Source organism: Anolis carolinensis, chromosome 4, assembly GCF_035594765.1.
Source record: "Anolis carolinensis isolate JA03-04 chromosome 4, rAnoCar3.1.pri, whole genome shotgun sequence".
NCBI classification, from domain to species: domain Eukaryota; kingdom Metazoa; phylum Chordata; class Lepidosauria; order Squamata; family Dactyloidae; genus Anolis; species Anolis carolinensis.
Window position 1 is genome coordinate 1300756 of NC_085844.1, and position 22746 is coordinate 1323501.

General features: G+C 43.1%; 1 protein-coding gene across 4 annotated transcripts in view; it reads right to left on the bottom strand.

Annotated features, from left to right (window-relative positions):
* Nucleotides 1-12878, bottom strand: part of sharpin (SHANK associated RH domain interactor) — a 52800-nt gene extending 39922 nt beyond the window's left edge. For 2 of the 4 annotated variants that reach the window (XM_008122990.3, XM_016998346.2), the window contains exons 1-3: nt 12628-12877; nt 3003-3177; nt 1278-1394 (exon numbers count right to left, since the gene is read on the bottom strand). In XM_008122990.3, coding sequence (XP_008121197.2) covers nt 1278-1394; nt 3003-3177; nt 12628-12840 — 505 coding nt within the window. In that variant the 5' untranslated portion in view covers nt 12841-12877. Of the gene's footprint in view, nt 1-1277; nt 1395-3002; nt 3178-12627 lie in introns of all 4 variants that reach the window. The other 2 variants (XM_008122991.3, XM_062979837.1) reach the window with 2 other exon arrangements.
* Between the last annotated feature and the right edge of the window lie 9868 nt (nt 12879-22746).

The window sequence follows — 22746 nt, forward strand, 5'->3', positions numbered from 1 at the left end:
GCATTGTGCCCTGGTCTCTGGAGCAGTGGACAACAAGCCTGTCCTCCTCAATGGGTTATCCTACCAATATTGATACATGGCTCCTTTCATGCCCCCTTCTCTTCTCCAAGCTAAACATCCACAGCTCTTTAAGCTGCCCTTCAGAAGGATTCATGGCTTCTAAACCATGGACCCTTTTGGTGTCTCTTCTCTGGACACCTTGCAGTTTGTCCATCTGCTCCCTGAGTTGTGACCATTTTCAGGACCAACTCTGGTCAAGGAGGCAAAATCCAGCACTGCCTGGTTGCGGAAGCAAAACACCATCCTTCTTCCACACCCAAGATGAAGAAAGTTGCACCCAGGTTAGTCGCTGCCGCTGAACAAGGCCAGCAGTACATTTTATTGCTTTTCCTTGTTCTCATTTGCACTAAACAGTAAGTTATCCTAAATATATATATGCCAGCCTCCTATTCACATTCACTTCCATGAAGGCATTTGGAGAGAGTCCCAATTCATGTTCCTGGTCCATCCTCAAGCAAATGCTTGCAGCAAGGAGTTCCATAGGGCAGTTTGTTCAAGTTGGCAAGCATCAGTACATCTTTTTCAACAATATACAAGAAATGTATGAAAAAGTGGTGAAGGCAAGATCCTTCCCAGCTCTCCTTTTCCACAATGATGCAAAACTGCCCTCTGAGACAAAAGCAGCATCCTAAACTACTGTAGGTGCCCTGGTAGCGCAGCGGATTAAGCCGCTGAGTTGCTGAACTTGATGACTGAAAGCTCAGCAGTTCGAATCTGGGGAGCAGGATGAGCTCCCGCTGTTGGCCCCAGCTTATGCTAACTTAGCAGTTCGAAAACATGCAAATGTGAGTAGATCAATAGGTTCCGCTCCAGGGGGAAGGTAACAGCGCTCCATGCAGTCATGCTGGCCACATGACCTTGGAGGTGTCTACGGACAACGCCAGCTCTTTGGCTTAGAAATGGAGATGAGCACCAATATATTTCTTTTGAAAGAAATATGTTTACATAATAATAATAATAATAATAATAATAATAATAATAATAATAACAACAACAACAACAACGACAACAGCTTTATACCCCGCCTCCATCTCCCTGCAGGGACTTGGGGTGGCTAACATGGGATCAAGCGCAAACTTCCACATGAGACAAGAAATTTATTCTCCCAACTGGCCTGCTAATCCTTGACTGTCTGGAGGTTTGGAGGAAGAAGGATGAGGCTCCCTAGCCCTCGAGGAGGCCAGTTGCAAAGGGCTCTGACCCACTCCACCACTGACCTTTCCTTGCCAGCTGCGAGAGCAGAGAGGCCTCTGGTTCGGACGTAGGCAGAGAGTTCATGGCAGCCGAGGGATGGGGAAGGAGCCGGCCAGGCAGCAGGCTGGGGCCCTCGGAGGCTGAGGAGAGACGGACAGAGAAGAAAAGATGGGCAGCCTTAATTGGGCAGAACAAATTTGGATCCCCCAAACAACTAGTACAGTAAGTGGACAAACATGTGTCATACATGATAGGAAAAGCAAGATTGAAAAGGAAAACAATATAAGTGGGAGGTACAGGGACAAACAGGTCAACAATAAATAAATGTTGTAATAATAATAACACACACGCAAACACCCATGTAGCCATCATTAAAGGCTACATCAACAGAAGAGCAAACCAGGGCACAAATGTCCTGGCAAAACTGGTGCAAATAATAATAATAATAATAATAATAATAATAATAATAATAATAATAATAATAATAATATGTTCGACTTGTGATTTTGTGAAACAAAATCTAGTATATCTATCTTGTTTGCTGTGTCATACAATAAAATAATAATAATAACTTTATTTTTATACCCCGCCTCCATCTCCCTGAAGGGACTTGGGGCGGCTTACACGGGGTCAAGCCCAGGTAGTTACAGACACTGTGAAAGATGCAACAATATAAAAACAAATCTATAAAACATTGAAATCACATTTACAATAAAACATAGTTAGATAAAAACCTAAGAAAGCTCATTAAAATGAACTGGGCCAGAGAAAGTGCATACAGTGAGGAATGTAAACTGGAGGAAGAGGTAAATAACCTGAGACTGTTATCATGGTAAAGGGGCTTGGGATGAGGTAAACATAAGAACTATTTCCAACTAAGGAATGGAATAAAGTGCAACAGAGATATTGTCAATCAACTGGACAAGCCCTAAACATAAGGGCGAGGATTATTCACCAAAGGCCTGTTGGAAGAGCCAAGTTTTTAGACTCTTCCTAAAAATTAGAAGGGTAGGGGCTTGCCTAATCTCTGTGGGGAGAGAGTCCCAGAGCAACCATGGAGAAGGCCCTTCCAATATGCAGGATGCTCTGGGATGGTTTTTTAAAAGAGTTAAACCCTTATTTGTATTGTTGCAGGTAATACATCTCATACAAAAGATCAGAAAGACAAGGGTTCCCCAACATTGGTAGATGAGTCCCTGAGGCTTGACTCTCTTGTCTGTATGTGTAAGGCCTCTGGAGACAGAGAAAAGCTTCATGGTGCTCCCTTTTTAAAGAAAGAGTAATAATAAAGCACAATAAAGAACTTTTGATAAGAAGTGGTTTCGTGCAGAAAGGAAGTAAACTTTGAGTTACATAGATCTAGGAAAGAGAGGTGAAAACAGGAGAGCATCCATGCATTGCTGGGTTCCTTCTGTCCCTAAATGTTTTCTATGCAATTGTTGAAGCTTCTTCACTTCCAATACTGCTCCCTCTCTGCCTTTAGCTAGAGTGGTGGAAAGTGTGAAGAATCCTAGTGTAGTGCCCCTCACCCCCCAGACCCCACAGACATGTTCAACACAGAAGATTTCCACCACCTGCCTTGGCCTGGCCCACATGTCGCTCTGCTCCCCTAAAGCAAGCCTCGGAATACCTTGAAGCTTAGAGGGCACGAATGTCTCTCCTCCTGCCCACGCTGTGCCTACTCTTGGCAACAGAGCCCAGAAACAAGCCCTTGACCCTCTTAAGGACGTTCCCAGGCAGCGGCTGACCTTTCTGGGCCTCCCGGAGGGAAGTGCTGACCACGGACCACCACTTCTGCGCCTCCTGCTCATCCTCAAAGTGAAAGACCAGGGGGTCATCCGGTCGGGCTAAAACCTTCAGCTCGTGGCACGTGGGGGTCTTGACTTCGTAGGAAATCTCTTTGAGGCTGTACTCGACCAGGCTCTGGGGGCACAAGAGGGTCATTAGGACACAGCCAAGACAAAGGGTCCACTTTCTACTCTCTTTCATGAAGCTGCTCTACACACCCCACAATGTATGCCAGCAGAGCATATACAAGCCAAAAATAATTCATTTTATTTCCAATTAGGGTTTTAAGGACGGCCTTGGCAAGGCCAGAAACTTGGCTCTTCCTTCTAAGGTTTAGGACAGCAAACCCCAACACAATCTGGGCGCCTTAGCATGCGCACAGAAGTTGTGAAGGATAGCTATCAGTTTATATGGAGACAAAAGGGAGTCCCTTCTTGGAAACAAGAAGAGGCAGTGTGTGTGTGTGTTTTTTTCCCAGTCACAGTTTCTCAAGATAATTATTTATTTATTTATTTATTTATTATACTTTCTATAATTAATAAATAAATAATAATAAATTGTCTTGAGAAACTGTGATTGGAAAAAAAAAACCCCAAGAAGCCAGCGCAGGAAAACACACACTATAACTTTATATATAAAGTATATTTACTATACTTTGGGGCCCCTGGTGGCACAGTGTGTTAAAGCGCTGAGCTGCTGAACTTGCGGACCAAAAAGTCCCAGGTTCAAATTCCAGGAGTGGAATGAGTGCCCGCTGTTAGCCCCAGCTCCTGCCAACCTAGCAGTTCGAAAACATGCAAATGTGAGTAGATCAATAGGTACCGCTCTGGTGGGAAGGTAACGGTGCTCCATGCAGTCATGCCAGCCACATGACCTGGAGATGTCTATGGACAATGCCGGCTCTTTGGCTTAGAAATGGAGATGAGCACCAACTCCGAGAGTCAGTCACAACTGGACTAAACGTCAGGGGAAATCTTTACCTCTACCTCTACCTTACTATATTTTTACCCTGCCCTTCTCACCTCAGAGGGGACTCAGGGCGGCTTAACAACATGGCCAATAATTCAGTGCCGTTTAAAACAATTACAAAGAAATTACAGAAAAGTTGTTTAAAATACATATTAAATTACAATAAAACACAGTTAAAACCCTTAATATCACGTGATCCAAAAGCAAGGTCCAGGCCGTTCCATTGGTCAAATTCCGAGTCTTTTATGTCTATTGCTGCACCAGGTTTTCAAAAGTTTGGTTGAAGAGCCATGTCTTTACTTTCTTGCAGAAGATCAAGAGGGAGGGGGCTAATCTGATTTCCCAGGGAGGGAGTTCCATAGTCACGGGGCCACCACCGAGAAGGCCTGTCTCTCTTTACCGCCAGCTGCATCTGCGAGGCAGGTGGGACCGAGAGTAGGGCCTCCCCAGACGATCTCAAACTCCGACATGGTAAGTGTAAGGATACTGACAGGAGAATGCCCCCGCCCCAAATACACACACAGGAGCAGGAGGTGCAAAAGGCCCAGAGCAGACACATTGCCCCGAAGCAGCAAATTCCCATTCCACCTTCGTCCTCCTCTTCCTCCTCTGCAGCCAAGTACATTTTTCTCTCTAATCCCTTGGGGTCAGAAATGCCAAGCATTTGTCTCTAATCCCTCGCTCATTCTCCTCTCATGGTGCGTTTCCAGTATTTCTACCTTGCCTGTCAACCCCAAAGGCTCCAAAACATCTTACAAAACTCTGCCCCAAAGCTTACGCTTTAAGTAATCTAGAACAAAAGTGAGGAGAAAGGGCTGGGGAATTCCCCTTGACGTTTTGGTGCAGCAGAACAAACACAAGTTTCCCTCAAAGAATCTCTGAACCTGTTTTTCTCAGTTGATTTAATCTGAGTTTTCAAGTTTATTGACTGGAGACCACTTGTTGAGGGGCCGAATTATCATTTGAAAAAAAAATACAAACGAATTCCTATGCATACTGCATACGTCTTATTTGTAGTGCAAAAACAACAATAACAACAACAATGAAAGAAAAATACAATATTTAAAAATAAAAACAATTTTAACCAACACAAACCGATCAGGATTTCAATGGGAAGTGTGGACCTGCTTCTGGCCAACGAAATAGTCAAGTTAATTAGGATTGTTGTTGTTGTGTGCCTTCAAGTCATTTCAGATTTTGGGCGAGTCTAAGTCAAAAATTTATTTATTATTTATTTATTTATTTACTACATTTATATCCTGCCCTTCTCACCCCAAAGGGGACTCAGAGCGGCTTACAATTTATATGTACATACAATATATTATATTATTAGCATAGAACAATATTAGCATTATATATTACTATATTGAACTATACCACTATATTGTAATATTATTAGTAATATTACATGTAATATATAATATATAATTAACATTATTATATGGCATTATTATTAGTATTATATTGTATTGAATTATAATATTACCATCAATATTATATGTATATACAATATTATATTATTAAAACTGAGGGTGGGGGCCAGGTAAATGACCTTGGAGGGCCGCATCCGGCTCCCGGGCCTTAGTTTGGGGACCCCTGACTTGAAGTTTTGCAGCAGGCAGAGAAATGACTGCAATGATGGTCTCTTAGGTTATGACCCGTTTCCTCCAAGTTCACTGATAACACATGGCTCTGGTCCTATAACAGGGATCTGGGATCTGCAATTAATTGGGGACCATTCAGATGTTGAGATGGGACTTCCAACACTCCATATCATGGCGCTTGGTGGGAGTTTCCATCCAATACAAGCTCTTTGCCTACACCAATGGAGGAAATGGGAGGTCTCTATTTTATTCTCTTTAGTAAGACCTCACCTGGAATCATCCTGTATCTAGTGCTGGGTCACACAATTCAATAAGGAGGTGGACAAGATGGAAGGGGCAAGGGAAGAAGCATCAAAGTGGCCTGGAAGTCATGAATCCCTCTGGGGAGCCACTTAGGGAGCCAGAGAGATTTAACCTGGAGAAGAAAAGGCTGGCGGAAGAGGACCTGATAGCTATTTTTAACTATTAAGAAGGAAGTCTCATTGACAAGGGGGAAAGCTTGTTTTCTGCTGCTCCAGAAACTAATACTGAAATAACAAGATGGAATAAAGAAGCTGTCCAAGATAAGAAGACATATATTTTCATTGTGGGTGATTATTCCTGTTAATGCAGCCTAGCATCGCACTGGCCTTTTGAGCTGCAATATCACACTCTTTTATCATGCTCAGCTTGTGGTTCACGAAGGCCCCTTCTATGCTGCCATATAATCCGCATCAGCAAAACAGATAATCCACATTATCTACTTTGAACTGGATTATTTGAGTCTACACTGCCCTATAATCCAGTTCAAAGCAGATAATCTGGGTTTTATATGGCAGTGAAGGAACATAAGATACTAAGATCCCTTTTGCATGAACTGATTTCAAGCCAGGTGTCTCCCATTCTATATCTATATATAAACCTATGGATGCAGCCTAGAATCACATAGGCCTTTTGAGCTACCGCATCACACTCTCATTTTTCATCTTGTGGTTCACTAGGGCTCCTTCTACACTGGCATGTAAAATACAGATCATCTGCTTTGATTATTTGGATTATATGGCAGTGAAGAAGGGACCTCAGACTCCTAGATCTCTTTCTCGCGGATTATAAATTCCCTTGATTGCAATACTATATTTCCAGTGAAGTAGCCTAGCATTGTATTGGCCCTTTTCGCTGCTGCATCACTCTCTTGGTTCACCCCCAGTTTGTGGTCCACCAAGGCCCCTCCTACACTGCCATATAATCCAGATAATCAAAGCAGATAATCCACATTATCTGCTTTGAACTGGATTACATGAGTCTACACTGCCATATGATCCAGTTCAGAGCAGATAATCTAGGTTTTATATAGCAGCGTAGAAGGAGTCACAGGGCCCTTCCACACAGCCATATAATCCAGAATATTAAGGCAGAAAATCCCACAATATCTGTTTTCAACTGGGATACCTGAGGCCCCTTCCACACAGCTGAATAAAATCCCACATTTTCTGCTTTGAGCTGGGATATATGGCAGTATGGAGTCAGATAATGCAGTTCAAAGGAGATATTATCCCAAGATCTGATCCCAGGTTTTCTGTTTATCCCAGATCATCACAGCCTGGAATCACAGGGTTGTTGTGTGTTTTCCGGGCTGTATGGCCATGTTTCAGAAGTACTCTCTCCTGACGTTTTGTCCACATCTAACGCAACCATCCTCAGAGGTAGTGAGGATGCCTGCCTTAGATGTGGGCAAAACGTCAGGAGAGTGTGCAGTACTTCTAGAACATGCCCATACTGCCCGGAAAACACACAACAACCCTGCTCTGGTATGGTTTTTAAAAATCCTTAAGACCTTATTTGTATTGTTGCAGGTAATGCAATTGAAATTTATACAGTGCACTTTATTCAGTCTATTTTTAACTTGTGTTTTAATTGTTATTAAGTTTGCTATTTTACCTGTATGTGCAAATGTCTGTTTTATAATTGCATATGTTTCTGTACATCTGATGTGTTTTATATTGACCCTTGTAAGCCCAGGCTGTGGCGCAGGCTGGAGAGCAAGCCTGCTGCAATGAATCACTCTGATCAGGAGGTCATGAGTTCGAGGCTCGCTCAGAGCCTATGTTTGTCTTGTCTTTGTTCTATGTTAAAAGGCATTGAATGTTTGCCTATATGTGTAATGTGATCCGCCCTGAGTCCCCTTCGGGGTGAGAAAGAAGGGCGGAATATAAATGCTGTAAATAAAATAATAAATAATAAGCCGCCCTGAGTCCCTTTGGGAAGATGGAGGCGAGGTATAAATAAGCTATTATTATTATTATTAATGCAGCTTATACAACAGAACAGAAAGACAAAAGAAAGGGTTTCTTAACTTTGGTAGACAAGTCCCAAAGGCTGACTCTCAGCTCAAGTGGCTGAGGGGGGAAGGAAGGGGCCTGAGACTGTTAGGAATTATGGGAGTTGAAGTCCAAAACACCAGGAGAGAGGGAGGGCCCAAGTTTGCCCAGGCCTATTATAGAGTCTGAATTCAACCTAGTTTGTGGCACAGAAAACAATGTTTCTGGAATAGAACAACGACTTCCAAAGCCTGGACCTCACAATGAAACAGGAAACAACACTGGCAAACCAGGAACATAGTGTAACAACAACAACAACAACAACAACACCTCCCCTTCAGAATTTTTCTAATTCCGTGACATAGTGTATTATCAACAACACGAACTCTGGGTTGTTGTATGTATTCCAGGCTGTATGGCCATGTTCTAGAAGTATTCTCTCCTGACGTTTCGCCCACATCTATGGCAGGCATCCTCAGAGGTTGTGAGGCATGGAGAAACTAGTCATGTCAGATTACACAGAGAAGCCACTGAAATCCACAAGCATGTGGACAGCTTCAACAGAAAGGAGGAAACCATGAAAATGAACAAAATCTGGCTACCAGTATTAAAAAACTCAAAAACCAGAACAGTAGATGGGAAGCAACACTCTGAGGGCAGAGAAGCTCCAGGGATGGCTAATGACTCTGAACAAAGGCAAGAGTCGAACCTTTCCAATGCTAATTAAGGTGATTAACTGCAACATCACGCTGGCTTCCAACTGACAAGGAACTCTTCTCACACCCTGGACTCTCCACACCTATATATATTTTTCCTTTCCTTGCCTAGTTTCTCCATGCTTCACAACCTCTGAGGATGCCTGCCACAGATGTGGGCGAAACGTCAGGAGAGAATACTTCTAGAACATGGCCACACAGCCTGGAAAACATACAACAACCCTGTGATCCCGACCATGAAAGCCTTCGACAACACAACATATGTAAACATTAGATGACTACTGTGCATCGATCCAAAGTGAAATGCTGCTCGGCAGAGGCCGGGGAGCCTCTCTTCTCCTTCCTTCTCTGGGCAAACTTTGGCCCTCCCGGTGTTTGGGACTTATTTATTTACGGCATTTATATCGTGATAATTTATATCACCCTGAGGGGGACTCAGGGCAGCTTGCAAGGGCAGCATTATTCCGTGCCTGGACAACAACAACTAAAAACAATCGAGCAACCTTTTAAAACAACATTAAAACAACATATGTAAACCCTTAACCACAACATTCACACTGCTGGCCTCCAACTGACAAAGAGTTCTTCCCTCACACTGGACTTTCCACAGATCTATATATATAAAAGAGTGATGGCATCAGGGCAGCGGACAAAACAACAAAACTACAGGCCCACCAACCTCGAAATTTGACAACACAACCCATCATTCACGGCTCTAGGTTGATACAACAAAATGAAAAGAAAAATAAAGTCCTAAATACAGGGAGAGGAATAATAGTTTTTATCCAATTGCTGCCAGTTTGAAGGCTAAGCTCTGCCCACTTGGTCTCCTAGCAACCTCCTCAGCCCAGGGGACAGGCACAGTTAGGCCTCACTTAGGCCTCTTCCACAGACTATCAGATTTGAACTGGATTATATGGCAGTTTAGACTCAAGGCCCTTCCACACAGCTATATAACCCATTTAGAAACTTATATTATCTGCTTTGAACTGGATTATCTTGACTCCACACTGCCATATAATCCACTTCAGTGTGCATACTAAACATAAAGACTACCATACAACAGACATTCAATACCACCACTACCTCAACAATTTCTCACCAACACCACCAGACAACGCCACAGCAACGCGTGGCCGGGCACAGCTAGTCTATATATATAAACCTTCCTTGCTGAGTTTCTCCATATCTCACAACCTCTGAGAATGCCTGCCATAGATGTGGGCGAAACGTCAGGAGAGAATACTTCTAGAACATGGACATATATTCCTCACAACCTCTGAGGATGCCTGCCATAGATGTGGGTGAAACGTCAGGAGAGAATACTTCTAGAACATGGACATATATTCCTCACAACCTCTGAGGATGCCTGCCATAGATGTGGGCGAAACGTCAGGAGAGAATGCTTCTTGGAACATGGCTATATATTCCTCACAACCTCTGAGGATGCCTGCCATAGATGTGGGCGAAACGTCAGGAGAGAATACTTCTAGAACATGGACATATATTCCTCACAACCTCTGAGGATGCCTGCCATAGATGTGGGCGAAACGTCAGGAGAGAATACTTCTAGAACATGGACATATATTCCTCACAACCTCTGAGGATGCCTGCCATAGATGTGGGCGAAACGTCAGGAGAGAATACTTCTAGAACATGGACATATATTCCTCACAACCTCTGAGGATGCCTGCCATAGATGTGGGCGAAACGTCAGGAGAGAATACTTCTAGAACATGGACATATATTCCTCACAACCTCTGAGGATGCCTGCCATAGATGTGGGCGAAACGTCAGGAGAGAATACTTCTAGAACATGGACATATATTCCTCACAACCTCTGAGGATGCCTGCCATAGATGTGGGCGAAACGTCAGGAGAGAATGCTTCTTGGAACATGGCTATATATTCCTCACAACCTCTGAGAATGCCTGCCATAGATGTGGGCGAAACGTCAGGAGAGAATACTTCTAGAACATGGACATATATTCCTCACAACCTCTGAGAATGCCTGCCATAGATGTGGGCGAAACGTCAGGAGAGAATACTTCTAGAACATGGACATATATTCCTCACAACCTCTGAGGATGCCTGCCATAGATGTGGGCGAAACGTCAGGAGAGAATACTTCTAGAACATGGACATATATTCCTCACAACCTCTGAGGATGCCTGCCATAGATGTGGGCGAAACGTCAGGAGAGAATACTTCTAGAACATGGACATATATTCCTCACAACCTCTGAGGATGCCTGCCATAGATGTGGGCGAAACGTCAGGAGAGAATACTTCTAGAACATGGACATATATTCCTCACAACCTCTGAGGATGCCTGCCATAGATGTGGGCGAAACGTCAGGAGAGAATACTTCTAGAACATGGACATATATTCCTCACAACCTCTGAGGATGCCTGCCATAGATGTGGGCGAAACGTCAGGAGAGAATGCTTCTTGGAACATGGCTATATATTCCTCACAACCTCTGAGGATGCCTGCCATAGATGTGGGCGAAACGTCAGGAGAGAATGCTTCTTGGAACATGGCTATATATTCCTCACAACCTCTGAGGATGCCTGCCATAGATGTGGGCGAAACGTCAGGAGAGAATACTTCTAGAACATGGACATATATTCCTCACAACCTCTGAGGATGCCTGCCATAGATGTGGGCGAAACGTCAGGAGAGAATACTTCTAGAACATGGACATATATTCCTCACAACCTCTGAGAATGCCTGCCATAGATGTGGGCGAAACGTCAGGAGAGAATACTTCTAGAACATGGACATATATTCCTCACAACCTCTGAGGATGCCTGCCATAGATGTGGGCGAAACGTCAGGAGAGAATACTTCTAGAACATGGACATATATTCCTCACAACCTCTGAGGATGCCTGCCATAGATGTGGGCGAAACGTCAGGAGAGAATACTTCTAGAACATGGACATATATTCCTCACAACCTCTGAGAATGCCTGCCATAGATGTGGGCGAAACGTCAGGAGAGAATACTTCTAGAACATGGACATATATTCCTCACAACCTCTGAGGATGCCTGCCATAGATGTGGGCGAAACGTCAGGAGAGAATACTTCTGGAACATGGACATATATTCCTCACAACCTCTGAGGATGCCTGCCATAGATGTGGGCGAAACGTCAGGAGAGAATACTTCTAGAACATGGACAAATATTCCTCACAACCTCTGAGGATGCCTGCCATAGATGTGGGCGAAACGTCAGGAGAGAATACTTCTAGAACATGGACATATATTCCTCACAACCTCTGAGGATGCCTGCCATAGATGTGGGCGAAACGTCAGGAGAGAATACTTCTAGAACATGGACATATATTCCTCACAACCTCTGAGAATGCCTGCCATAGATGTGGGCGAAACGTCAGGAGAGAATACTTCTAGAACATGGACATATATTCCTCACAACCTCTGAGGATGCCTGCCATAGATGTGGGCGAAACGTCAGGAGAGAATACTTCTAGAACATGGACATATATTCCTCACAACCTCTGAGGATGCCTGCCATAGATGTGGGCGAAACGTCAGGAGAGAATACTTCTAGAACATGGACATATATTCCTCACAACCTCTGAGAATGCCTGCCATAGATGTGGGCGAAACGTCAGGAGAGAATACTTCTAGAACATGGACATATATTCCTCACAACCTCTGAGGATGCCTGCCATAGATGTGGGCGAAACGTCAGGAGAGAATACTTCTAGAACATGGACATATATTCCTCACAACCTCTGAGGATGCCTGCCATAGATGTGGGCGAAACGTCAGGAGAGAATACTTCTAGAACATGGCCAGACAGCCTGGAAAACATACAACAACCCTGTGATCCCGGCCATGAAAGCCTTCGACAACACAACAGGAGCTCTCTTTCAAACGGCCAGCCCTGGGCCCGCATCGGAGGTTGCCATGGTGACCGAAGCGGCCTCATAACGCGACGCATCCCTCCGTCCTCGGCCTCCTTCCTCACCGTCTCCGTCCCCGAGTCAGGCGCGCCCTTGAGGCCCAGCCGGAAGCGCTCGGGGCCGGGAGCGGCGCTCAGCTGGAGGCGGAGGAGCCTCTTCTGCTGCTGCTGCGGGTGCTGCTGCTGCGGGTGCCGCGGCTTCTTCTGGGAGGGCGAGGCCGGGCGCGGGACCCAGGCCCGGGCCGAGGCCAGAAGCACCAGGCCCGCCGGAGCCGCCATTGCCGACCCGGGCCGGAACCGGAAGCGCCCGCCTCGCCCGCCTCGAGAAGGCCACTGCGCCTGCGCGCCCGTTGCTCAATGCGGTCCCGCGTGGAACAACACGCCGTCTTGCTTGGTTCCGGAGCAGGGCTCGTTTCCTTCCCGAGCAGGCCTGGGCCAACTGGAAGCAGATGCTCTGGCAGAGAGAGAAGGTGGAGACACGAGAGCCGTGTCCTTTGGGGATCCCTTCCACCTCTAGGATTCTATAGTCCAGGGGTCCCCAAACTAAGGCCCGGGGGCCGGATGCGGCCCATCGAAGCCATTTATCCGGCCCCCCATGGCACAAGGGCAGAAGGGGGTTGGGCTAAATGACCCAAGGGGTCTCTTCTCTTACAACCCTTATTATTATTATTATTATTATTATTATTATTATTATTTTATTATGACACAGCAAACAAAATAGATATGCTGGATTTCGTATAAAAAAAATCACAAGTCGAACACTTCCCAAGTGTGTGATGTATTTTCGGATGATGCGTGCAGATCCCAGTAGGGTGGCCTTTTGCAGTTGGCAGATCATAATTTTTTATTATTATTATTATTATTATTATTAACAACATTGAGGGTGGGTGGCCATCTGTCAGGGGTGCTTTGCTTGTGCGTTTGGCGCACAAAGGCAGAAGGAGGTTTGACTAAATGGCCCACGGGGTTTCTTCCAACCCTCTATTATTATTATTATTATTATTATTATTATTACTACTACTACTACTACTACTACTATTATTAACATTGAGGCTGGGTGTCCATCTGTCAGGGGTGTTTTGCTTGTGCTTTCGATGCACAAAGGCAGAAGGGGACTGGACTCAATGGCCCAAGGGGTCTCTTCCAACCCTTTATTATTATTATTATTATTATTATTATTATTGCTTGGTGGCCAACTATAGTCCGGCCCTCCAACGGTCCGAAGGATCGTGAACTGGCCCCCTGTTTAAAAAGTTTGGGGACCCCTGCTATAGTCATTATTGCACCACGAACTTTGGAATGTCTATGGGGTTGGATGGCCATCTGTCAGGAAGGATTGGATGGACTTTTCCAGTGCTTAAAATTAGGAGGGAGACTATATGGAGTGTCTTTTATCCAGAAATCCTATATCCGAAATGCTCTGTTGTGCAAATAATTCCCAAACTGTACCATTTGGGTTGCAAGGAGGAAAAGGCATAGATAGCTATCCATCCCAGAAAACTACTTGTTCCTATGTAAGAATATCATCAAAGTTTTTCCATAAGAACAAGGCATTCTTATGCGACATTGAGCCTCTCTTGACAGAATTCCAACATATTCTAAAGCCAAAGAAGGCTAAGATTGTGGCCTCGTTGCTTTCTCGAGGTTCAATGTACAAAACCATCTCAATGTGTAAAGGTGTCTATAAAACGTAAATGCAGTTTGGATCTGGGTCCCATCTCCAAAATATATCATATATAGAAATATAATGTGAAAGGGAGATGTGAAAGGGAGTCATTTTCTGCTGCCCTGGAGACTAGGACTCAATGCAGCCATGGGTTCAACTGACAGGAATGGAGATTCCACCTAAACATTAGGAAGAACTTCCTGACCGTATGAGCTGTTCAACAGTGGAACTCCCTGCCTCGAAGTCTGGTGGGAATCTCCATTCCTCCATTCCTTGGAAACCTTTAAACAGAGGCTTGATGGCCATCTGTTGGGGATGCTTTGAGTGTGCTTTATAATAATAATAATATGAAATATTATATATTCATATTATATATTATATATTCATTCAAATATTATATATTGATATATATCAATATAATGTGATATGAAATCCAGCATATCTATCTTGTTTGCTGTGTCATAATAAAATAATAATAATAATAATAACAACACAGGCGGAACTGGACAATTTGGACAGAAAAACAAGAAAACTCATGACCATTCCTCATTCACTCCACCCTCGCAGTGATGTTGACCGGCTATATCTGCCTAGAAGATCAGGGGGCAGAGAACTCTTGCAAGTAAAACAAGCAGTCAAAGAAGAAGAACATGCCCTGGCAGAATATGTCAAGCAAAGTGAAGAACCTGCTTTGATTGAAGTCAAAAATCAGAAACTCCTCAAAGCACAGCAGACAAAAAACCAGTACAAGAAAACCGCACTACAAACTAGAGCTGACAGCTGGCACAACAAAACACTGCATGGAAAGTTCCTTGACAAAATTGAAGGAAAAGCTGATAAGGAGAAGACCTGGCTCTGGCTCACGAATGGGACCCTGAAGAAGGAGACAGAAGGCCTGACCCTTGCAGCCCAGGAGCAAGACATCAGGACAAAGGCAATTAATAATAATAATAATAATAATAATAATAATAATAATAATAATAATAATAGAAGACCTGGCTCTGGCTCACGAATGGGACCCTGAAGAAGGAGACAGAAGGCCTGACCCTTGCAGCCCAGGAGCAAGACATCAGGACAAAGGCAATTAATAATAATAATAATAATAATAATAATAATAATAATAATAATAGAAGACCTGGCTCTGGCTCACGAATGGGACCCTGAAGAAGGAGACAGAAGGCCTGATCCTTGCAGCCCAGGAGCAAGACATCAGGACAAAGGCCATTAAAAATAATAATAATAATAATAATAATAATAATAATAATAGAAGACCTGGCTCTGGCTCACGAATGGGACCCTGAAGAAGGAGACAGAAGGCCTGACCCTTGCAGCCCAGGAGCAAGACATCAGGACAAAGGCAATTAATAATAATAATAATAATAATAATAATAATAATAGAAGACCTGGCTCTGGCTCACGAATGGGACCCTGAAGAAGGAGACAGAAGGCCTGATCCTTGCAGCCCAGGAGCAAGACATCAGGACAAAGGCCATTAATAATAATAATAATAATAATAATAATAATAATAATAATAATAGAAGACCTGGCTCTGGCTCACGAATGGGACCCTGAAGAAGGAGACAGAAGGCCTGATCCTTGCAGCCCAGGAGCAAGACATCAGGACAAAGGCAATTCAGGCCAAGATCGAAAAATCAGCTCATGACCCAAAATGCAGACTGTGCAAGGAAACCGACAAAACCATTGATCATATCCTCAGCTGCTGTAAGAAAATCGCACAGACAGACTACAAACAGAGGCACAACTATGTAGCTCAAATGATTCATTGGAACTTATGCCTCAAGTCCCACCTCCCAGCAGCAAAGAACTGGTGGGATCACAAACCTGCAAAAGTCTTGGAAAATGAGCACGCAAAGATCCTGTGGGACTTCCGAATCCAGACTGACAAAGTTCTGGAACACAACACACCAGACATCACAGTTGTGGAAAAGAAAAAGGTTTGGATCATTGATGTCGCCATCCCAGGTGACAGTCGCTTTGACGAAAAACAACAAGAAAAACTCAGCCGCTATCAGGACCTCAAGATTGAACTTCAAAGACTCTGGCAGAAACCAGTGCAAGTGGTCCCGGTGGTGATGGGCACACTGGGTGACGTGCCAAAAGATCTCAGCCGGCATTTGGAAACAATAGACATTGACAAAATTACGATCTGCCAACTGCAAAAGGCCACCCGACTGGGATCTGCACGCATCATCCGAAAATACATCACAGAGTCCTAGACACTTGGGAAGTGTTTGACCTGTGATTTTGTGAAACGAAATCCAGCATATCTATCTTGTTTGCTGTGTCATACAACGTCGTTGTGTCAATAATAATAATAATAATTTTATTTTTATACCCCGCCCCATCTCCCCGAAGGGACTCGGGGCAGCTTACATGGGGCCAAGCCCGGACATCAACAATATAAAAACAAAGCAATAAAACAGATCCATCAACAATAAAAACAAGTCATAAAAAATAACATAGAAAATATACTGATGGAATGCTTTCCCTGCATGGCATCCTGTTGTTGGACTAGATGGCCTTTAGAGGTCACTTCCAATTCGATTACAATAGAGTCTCACTTATCCAAGCTAAATGGGCCGGCAGAAGCTTGGATAAGCGAATATGTTGGATAATAAGGAGGGATTAAGGAAAAGCCTATTAAACATCAAATTAGCTTATGATTTTACAAATTGAGCACCAAAACATCATGTTATACAACAAATTTGACAGAAAAAGTAGTTCAATACACAGTAATGCTATGTAGTAATTACTGTATTTACGAATTTAGCACCAAACTATCACGATGTATTGAAAACATTGACTATAAAAATGCATTGGATAATCCAGAACCTTGGATAAGCGAGTACTGGATAAGTGAGACTACTGTATTTTATTATTCTAAGGTGGGATTTTTTTAATAAATAGTAATGGATCAGTTTGGAGCCCCCGGTGACGCAGTGGGTTAAGCCGATGAGCTGCTGAACTTGCTGACCGAAAGGTCGGTAGTTTGAATCCGAGGTCAGGGTGAGCTTCTGCTGTTAGCCCCAGCTTCTGCCAACCTAACAGCTTTAAAACATACAAAATGTGAGTAGATCAATAGGTACCGCTCCGGTGGGAAGGCAACAGCATTCCATGCAGTCATGCCAGTGGCCACATGACCTTGGAGGTGTCTACGGACAACGCCGGCTCTTTGGCTTAGAAATGGAGGTGAGCACCAACCCCCAGAGTCAGACACGACTGGACTTAATTTCGGGGGCAAACCTTGACCTTTACTAATTGCTCAGCTCAACGTTTATTGCGCCAAATTGCTATGTGTGTGTGTGTGTGTGTAAAGAAATCTTTGCAAAGTTGCTTGCAAAAGATCTCTGCAAAAAGGTAGCTGAGCTTCTGCAGAGGCAAGCCATGCCTCAAACAATGTATCGGTTTGCTGGCAAATGGCTAGGTTTGTCAGTTGGTAATCTGAGCTTGCGGGGAGAGCACAGAAATGGAGAAGCTCTCTAGATAGCTACGGTCAAGTAGCAGTTTGAATATGCGATGCTGTAAATAGAATGCTGGTGTTATTGATCTTATGCAACTACATGGACATTGTACGATTGCAGAACTGTTTTATATTTCAACTCAACAAGCAAGAGTAAAGTTCTTTTGTTCTTTCAATTCCTCTGCCTGGTGTGAGTCTTTTGCACATGGTGTTATCTGGATGCTGCTGGATTCCTCTATACTCCTTAAGAACGTGTACTGTCTGTTGCTGGTTTCCCCTCATGGAGTGTGGGAAGGAAAGAATGTGGGTGGGTTTGAGGTTTATTTATTCATTTATTGTGTCGGAAGGGAATTGAGACTACTGTTATAATGTGTTTTTTAAAAACTGCAAACAAAGATAAACATTTGGCATTGTACTAAATTTCCTTTGGCCAGAATCTGGCCACTGGGAATGCCTCTGGTGTCGATGTGAGAAGGTCCTCCATGGTGCATGTGGCAGGGTGCAGGTTGCATTGCAGTCAGTGGTCTGTGGTTTGCTCTTCTCCACACTCGCATGTTGTGGACTCCACTTTGTGGCTTCATTTTCTGAGGTTGGCTCTTCATCTCATGGTGCCAGAGCGCAGTCTGTTCACCACCTTCCTTCCAAGTCACCCTGTCTTCTATGTGCCCAGGAGGAAGTTTCTCATCCAGTCTCAGCCACTGATTCTGGAGTTTAGCCTGCCACTTTTGGACTCTCGCTTGCTGAGGTGTTCCTGTGAGTGTCTCTGTGGGTCTTAGGAAGCTGTTCACCACCTTCCTTCCAAGTCACCCTGTCTTCTATGTGCCCAGGAGGAAGTTTCTCATCCAGTCTCAGCCACTGATTCTGGAGTTTAGCCTGCCACTTTTGGACTCTCGCTTGCTGAGGTGTTCCTGTGAGTGTCTCTGTGGGTCTTAGGAAGCTGTTCACCACCTTCCTTCCAAGTCACCCTGTCTTCTATGTGCCCAGGAGGAAGTTTCTCATCCAGTCTCAGCCACTGATTCTGGAGTTTAGCCTGCCACTTTTGGACTCTCGCTTGCTGAGGTGTTCCTGTGAGTGTCTCTGTGGGTCTTAGGAAGCTGTTCACCACCTTCCTTCCAAGTCACCCTGTCTTCTATGTGCCCAGGAGGAAGTTTCTCATCCAGTCTCAGCCACTGATTCTGGAGTTTAGCCTGCCACTTTTGGACTCTCGCTTGCTGAGGCGTTCCTGTGAGTGTCTCTGTGGGTCTTAGGAAGCTGTTCACCACCTTCCTTCCAAGTCACCCTGTCTTCTATGTGCCCAGGAGGAAGTTTCTCATCCAGTCTCAGCCACTGATTCTGGAGTTTAGCCTGCCACTTTTGGACTCTCGCTTGCTGAGGTGTTCCTGTGAGTGTCTCTGTGGGTCTTAGGAAGCTGTTCACCACCTTCCTTCCAAGTCACCCTGTCTTCTATGTGCCCAGGAGGAAGTTTCTCATCCAGTCTCAGCCACTGATTCTGGAGTTTAGCCTGCCACTTTTGGACTCTCGCTTGCTGAGGTGTTCCTGTGAGTGTCTCTGTGGGTCTTAGGAAGCTGTTTCTTGATTTAAGGCATGGCTTGCTGGCTGATATCCGAACAGAGGATGGGCCGGAGATGTCACTGCCTTGGTCCTTTCAATGCTGGCCGATACTTCCTGACAGATGTCAAGTGGTGCAATACTAAATACCGTAGAGCAGGGGTCCCCAAACTAAGGCCCGGGGGCCGGATGCGGCCCATCGAAGCCATTTATCCGGCCCCCACGGCAACCATCATTATTATTATTATTATTATTATTATTATTATTATTATTATTAACTTTGAGGCTGGGTGGCCATCTATCAGGGGTGCTTTGCTTGTGCTTTTGGTACACAAAGGCAGGAGGGGATTGGACTTAATGGCCCAAAGAGTCTCTTCCAACCCTCTTTAATTATTATTATTATTATTATTATTATTATTATTATTATTATTCACATTGAGGCTGGGAGGCCATCTGTCAGGGGTGCTTTGCTTGTGCTTTTGGTGCACAAAGGCAGGAGGGGATTGGACTTAATGGCCCAAAGAGTCTCTTCCAACCCTCTTTAATTATTATTATTATTATTATTATTATTATTATTATTCACATTGAGGCTGGGAGGCCATCTGTCAGGGGTGCTTTGCTTGTGCTTTTGGTGCACAAAGGCAGGAGGGGATTGGACTTAATGGCCCAAAGAGTCTCTTCCAACCCTCTTTAATTATTATTATTATTATTATTATTATTATTATTATTATTCACATTGAGGCTGGGTGGCCATCTGTCAGGGGTGCTTTGCTTGTGCTTTTGGTACACAAAGGCAGGAGGGGATTGGACTTAATGGCCCAAAGAGTCTCTTCCAACCCTCTTTAATTATTATTATTATTATTATTATTATTATTATTATTATTATTATTATTATTCACATTGAGGCTGGGAGGCCATCTGTCAGGGGTGCTTTGCTTGTGCTTTTGGTGCAAAATGGCCCAAAGGGTCTCTTCCAACCCTCTTTGTTGTTGTTGTTGTTGTTGTTGTTGTTGTTGTTATTATTATTATTGTTTGGTGGCCAACTATAGTCTGGCCCTCCAACGGTCCGAAGGATCGTGAACTGGCCCCCTGTTTAAAAAGTTTGGGGACCCCTGCCGTAGAGTCTCATTTACCCAACATTCTGGATTATCCAACGCATTTTTGCAGTCAGTGTTTTCAATACATCGTGATATTTTGGTGCAAATTCGTAAATACAGTAATTACTACATAGCATTACTGTGTATTGAACTACTTTTTCTGTCAAATTTGTTGTATAACATGATGTTTTGGTGCTTAATTTGTAAAATCATAACCTAATTTGATGTTTAATAGGCTTCTCCTTGATCTCTCCTTATTATCCAACATATTTGCTTATCCCACGTTCTGCCGGCCCGTTTATGTTGGATAAGTGAGACTCTACTGTAGTATCATTTCTCCAGTGGTGTGAGGTGTGGATATCCTGTGATAATGCGTCATGTCTCATTAAGAGCCACATCCATTAACGTGGTCAGATGTATTCCACCCTGGGCATGCGCATTCAGCAGCAGTGTCATGAAGACTTTTACAACAAAAGTTAAAACATCCTGCTCAGACTGAAAAGAATATCCCACTTCTGACACCAAAAATGTTATGAATAACTTTTCAATAACTTTAAAGCAGGGGTCCCCAAACTAAGGCCTGGGGGCCGGATGCGGCCCTCCGAGGTCATTTACCTGGCCCCCGCCCTCAGTTTTATAGTATAATATTAATTGTAATATTGATAATAATATTATAATGTAATACAATATAACACTAATAATAATACCATATAATAATATTAATTATATATTCTATATTACATATAACATTACTAATAATATTACAGTATAGTGGTATAGTTCAATATAGTAATATATAATGCTAATATTGTGCTATGCTAATAATATAATATATTGTATGTACATATAATATTGATAATAATATTATAATGTAATACAATATAACAGTAATAATAATACCATATAATAATATTAATTATATATTCTATATTACATATAATATTACTAATAATATTACAGTATAGTGGTATAGTTCAATATAGTAATATATAATGCTAATATTGTGCTATGCTAATAATATAATATATTGTATGTACATATAATATTGATAATAATATTATAATGTAATACAATACAACACTAATAATAATATCATATAATAATATTAATTATATACTCTATATTACATATAATATTACTAATAATATTACAGCATAGTGGTATAGTTCAATATAGTAATATATAATGCTAATATTGTGCTATGCTAATAATATAATATATTGTATGTACATATAATATTGATAATAATATTCTAATGTAATACAATATAACACTAATAATAATACCATATAATAATATTAATTATATACTCTATATTACATATAATATTACTAATAATATTACAGCATAGTGGTATAGTTCAATATAGTAATATATAATGCTAATATTGTGCTATGCTAATAATATAATATATTGTATGTACATATAATTTGTAAGCCACTCTGAGTCCCCTTTGGGGTGAGAAGGGTGTGATACAAATGTAGTAAATAAATGCAGTAAATAAATAAATAATAAATTTTAGACTTAGGGTCACCCAAAGTCTGAAATGCCTTGTAGGCACACAACAACAACAACAACAACAACAACAACCATAATTAACTTGACTATCTCATTGGCCAGAAGCAGGACCACACTTCCCATTGAAATCCTGATCAATGTATGTTGGTTAAAATTGTTTTTATTTTTAAATATTGTATTGTTCTTTCATTGTTCTTGTTCTTGTTGTTGTTGTTGTTGTTGTTGTTTTTGCACTACAGATAAGACATGTGCAGTGTGCATCGGAATTTGTTTGTATTTTTTTTTTCAAATGATAATCCGGCCCCTCAACAATCTGAAGGATTGTGGACCGGCCCTCGGCTTAAAAAGTTTGAGGACCCCTGCTTTAAAGCATAGGTTCTTTTTATTGCAGTTTCAGTCTTGTTGTCGACCGCACTTTAGGGGATCGGGCCCTTAAAGAGAGACCCGACCCGGTCCTGAGGGAACGGACCTTGGCGAAGCCAAAAGAGGAATATAAGCCGCAATACAACCTGAAGCCTGAAATGAAGAAGGTCCGCCAAAGATGAAGGAAAATCCGCCAAGGAGTCTTTATTGAGCAATTCAGCTGAAAAGGACGCTAATAGCGATCATTCAATCTACTAGCGTAACATATGTTTCAAATAAAGCCATATTTATACAATGTTTCGGTCTGACAGCCCTTTGAATTTCCCGCCCCGCTTCCCCGCCCATCTGATCGCGGATAGGCTGAGAGGTTGAACGAGGCGGGCTTTCGTTTCCCGCCTTGCTCTGCTGGCCCAATGGGGAGCCGCTTTTTGTCCCTATTCGGGCCAATCAGAGAGGAGGAGGCGGGAGCTATTGAGACAATGAGGTGACAGGACAGGAAATATCAGATTAAT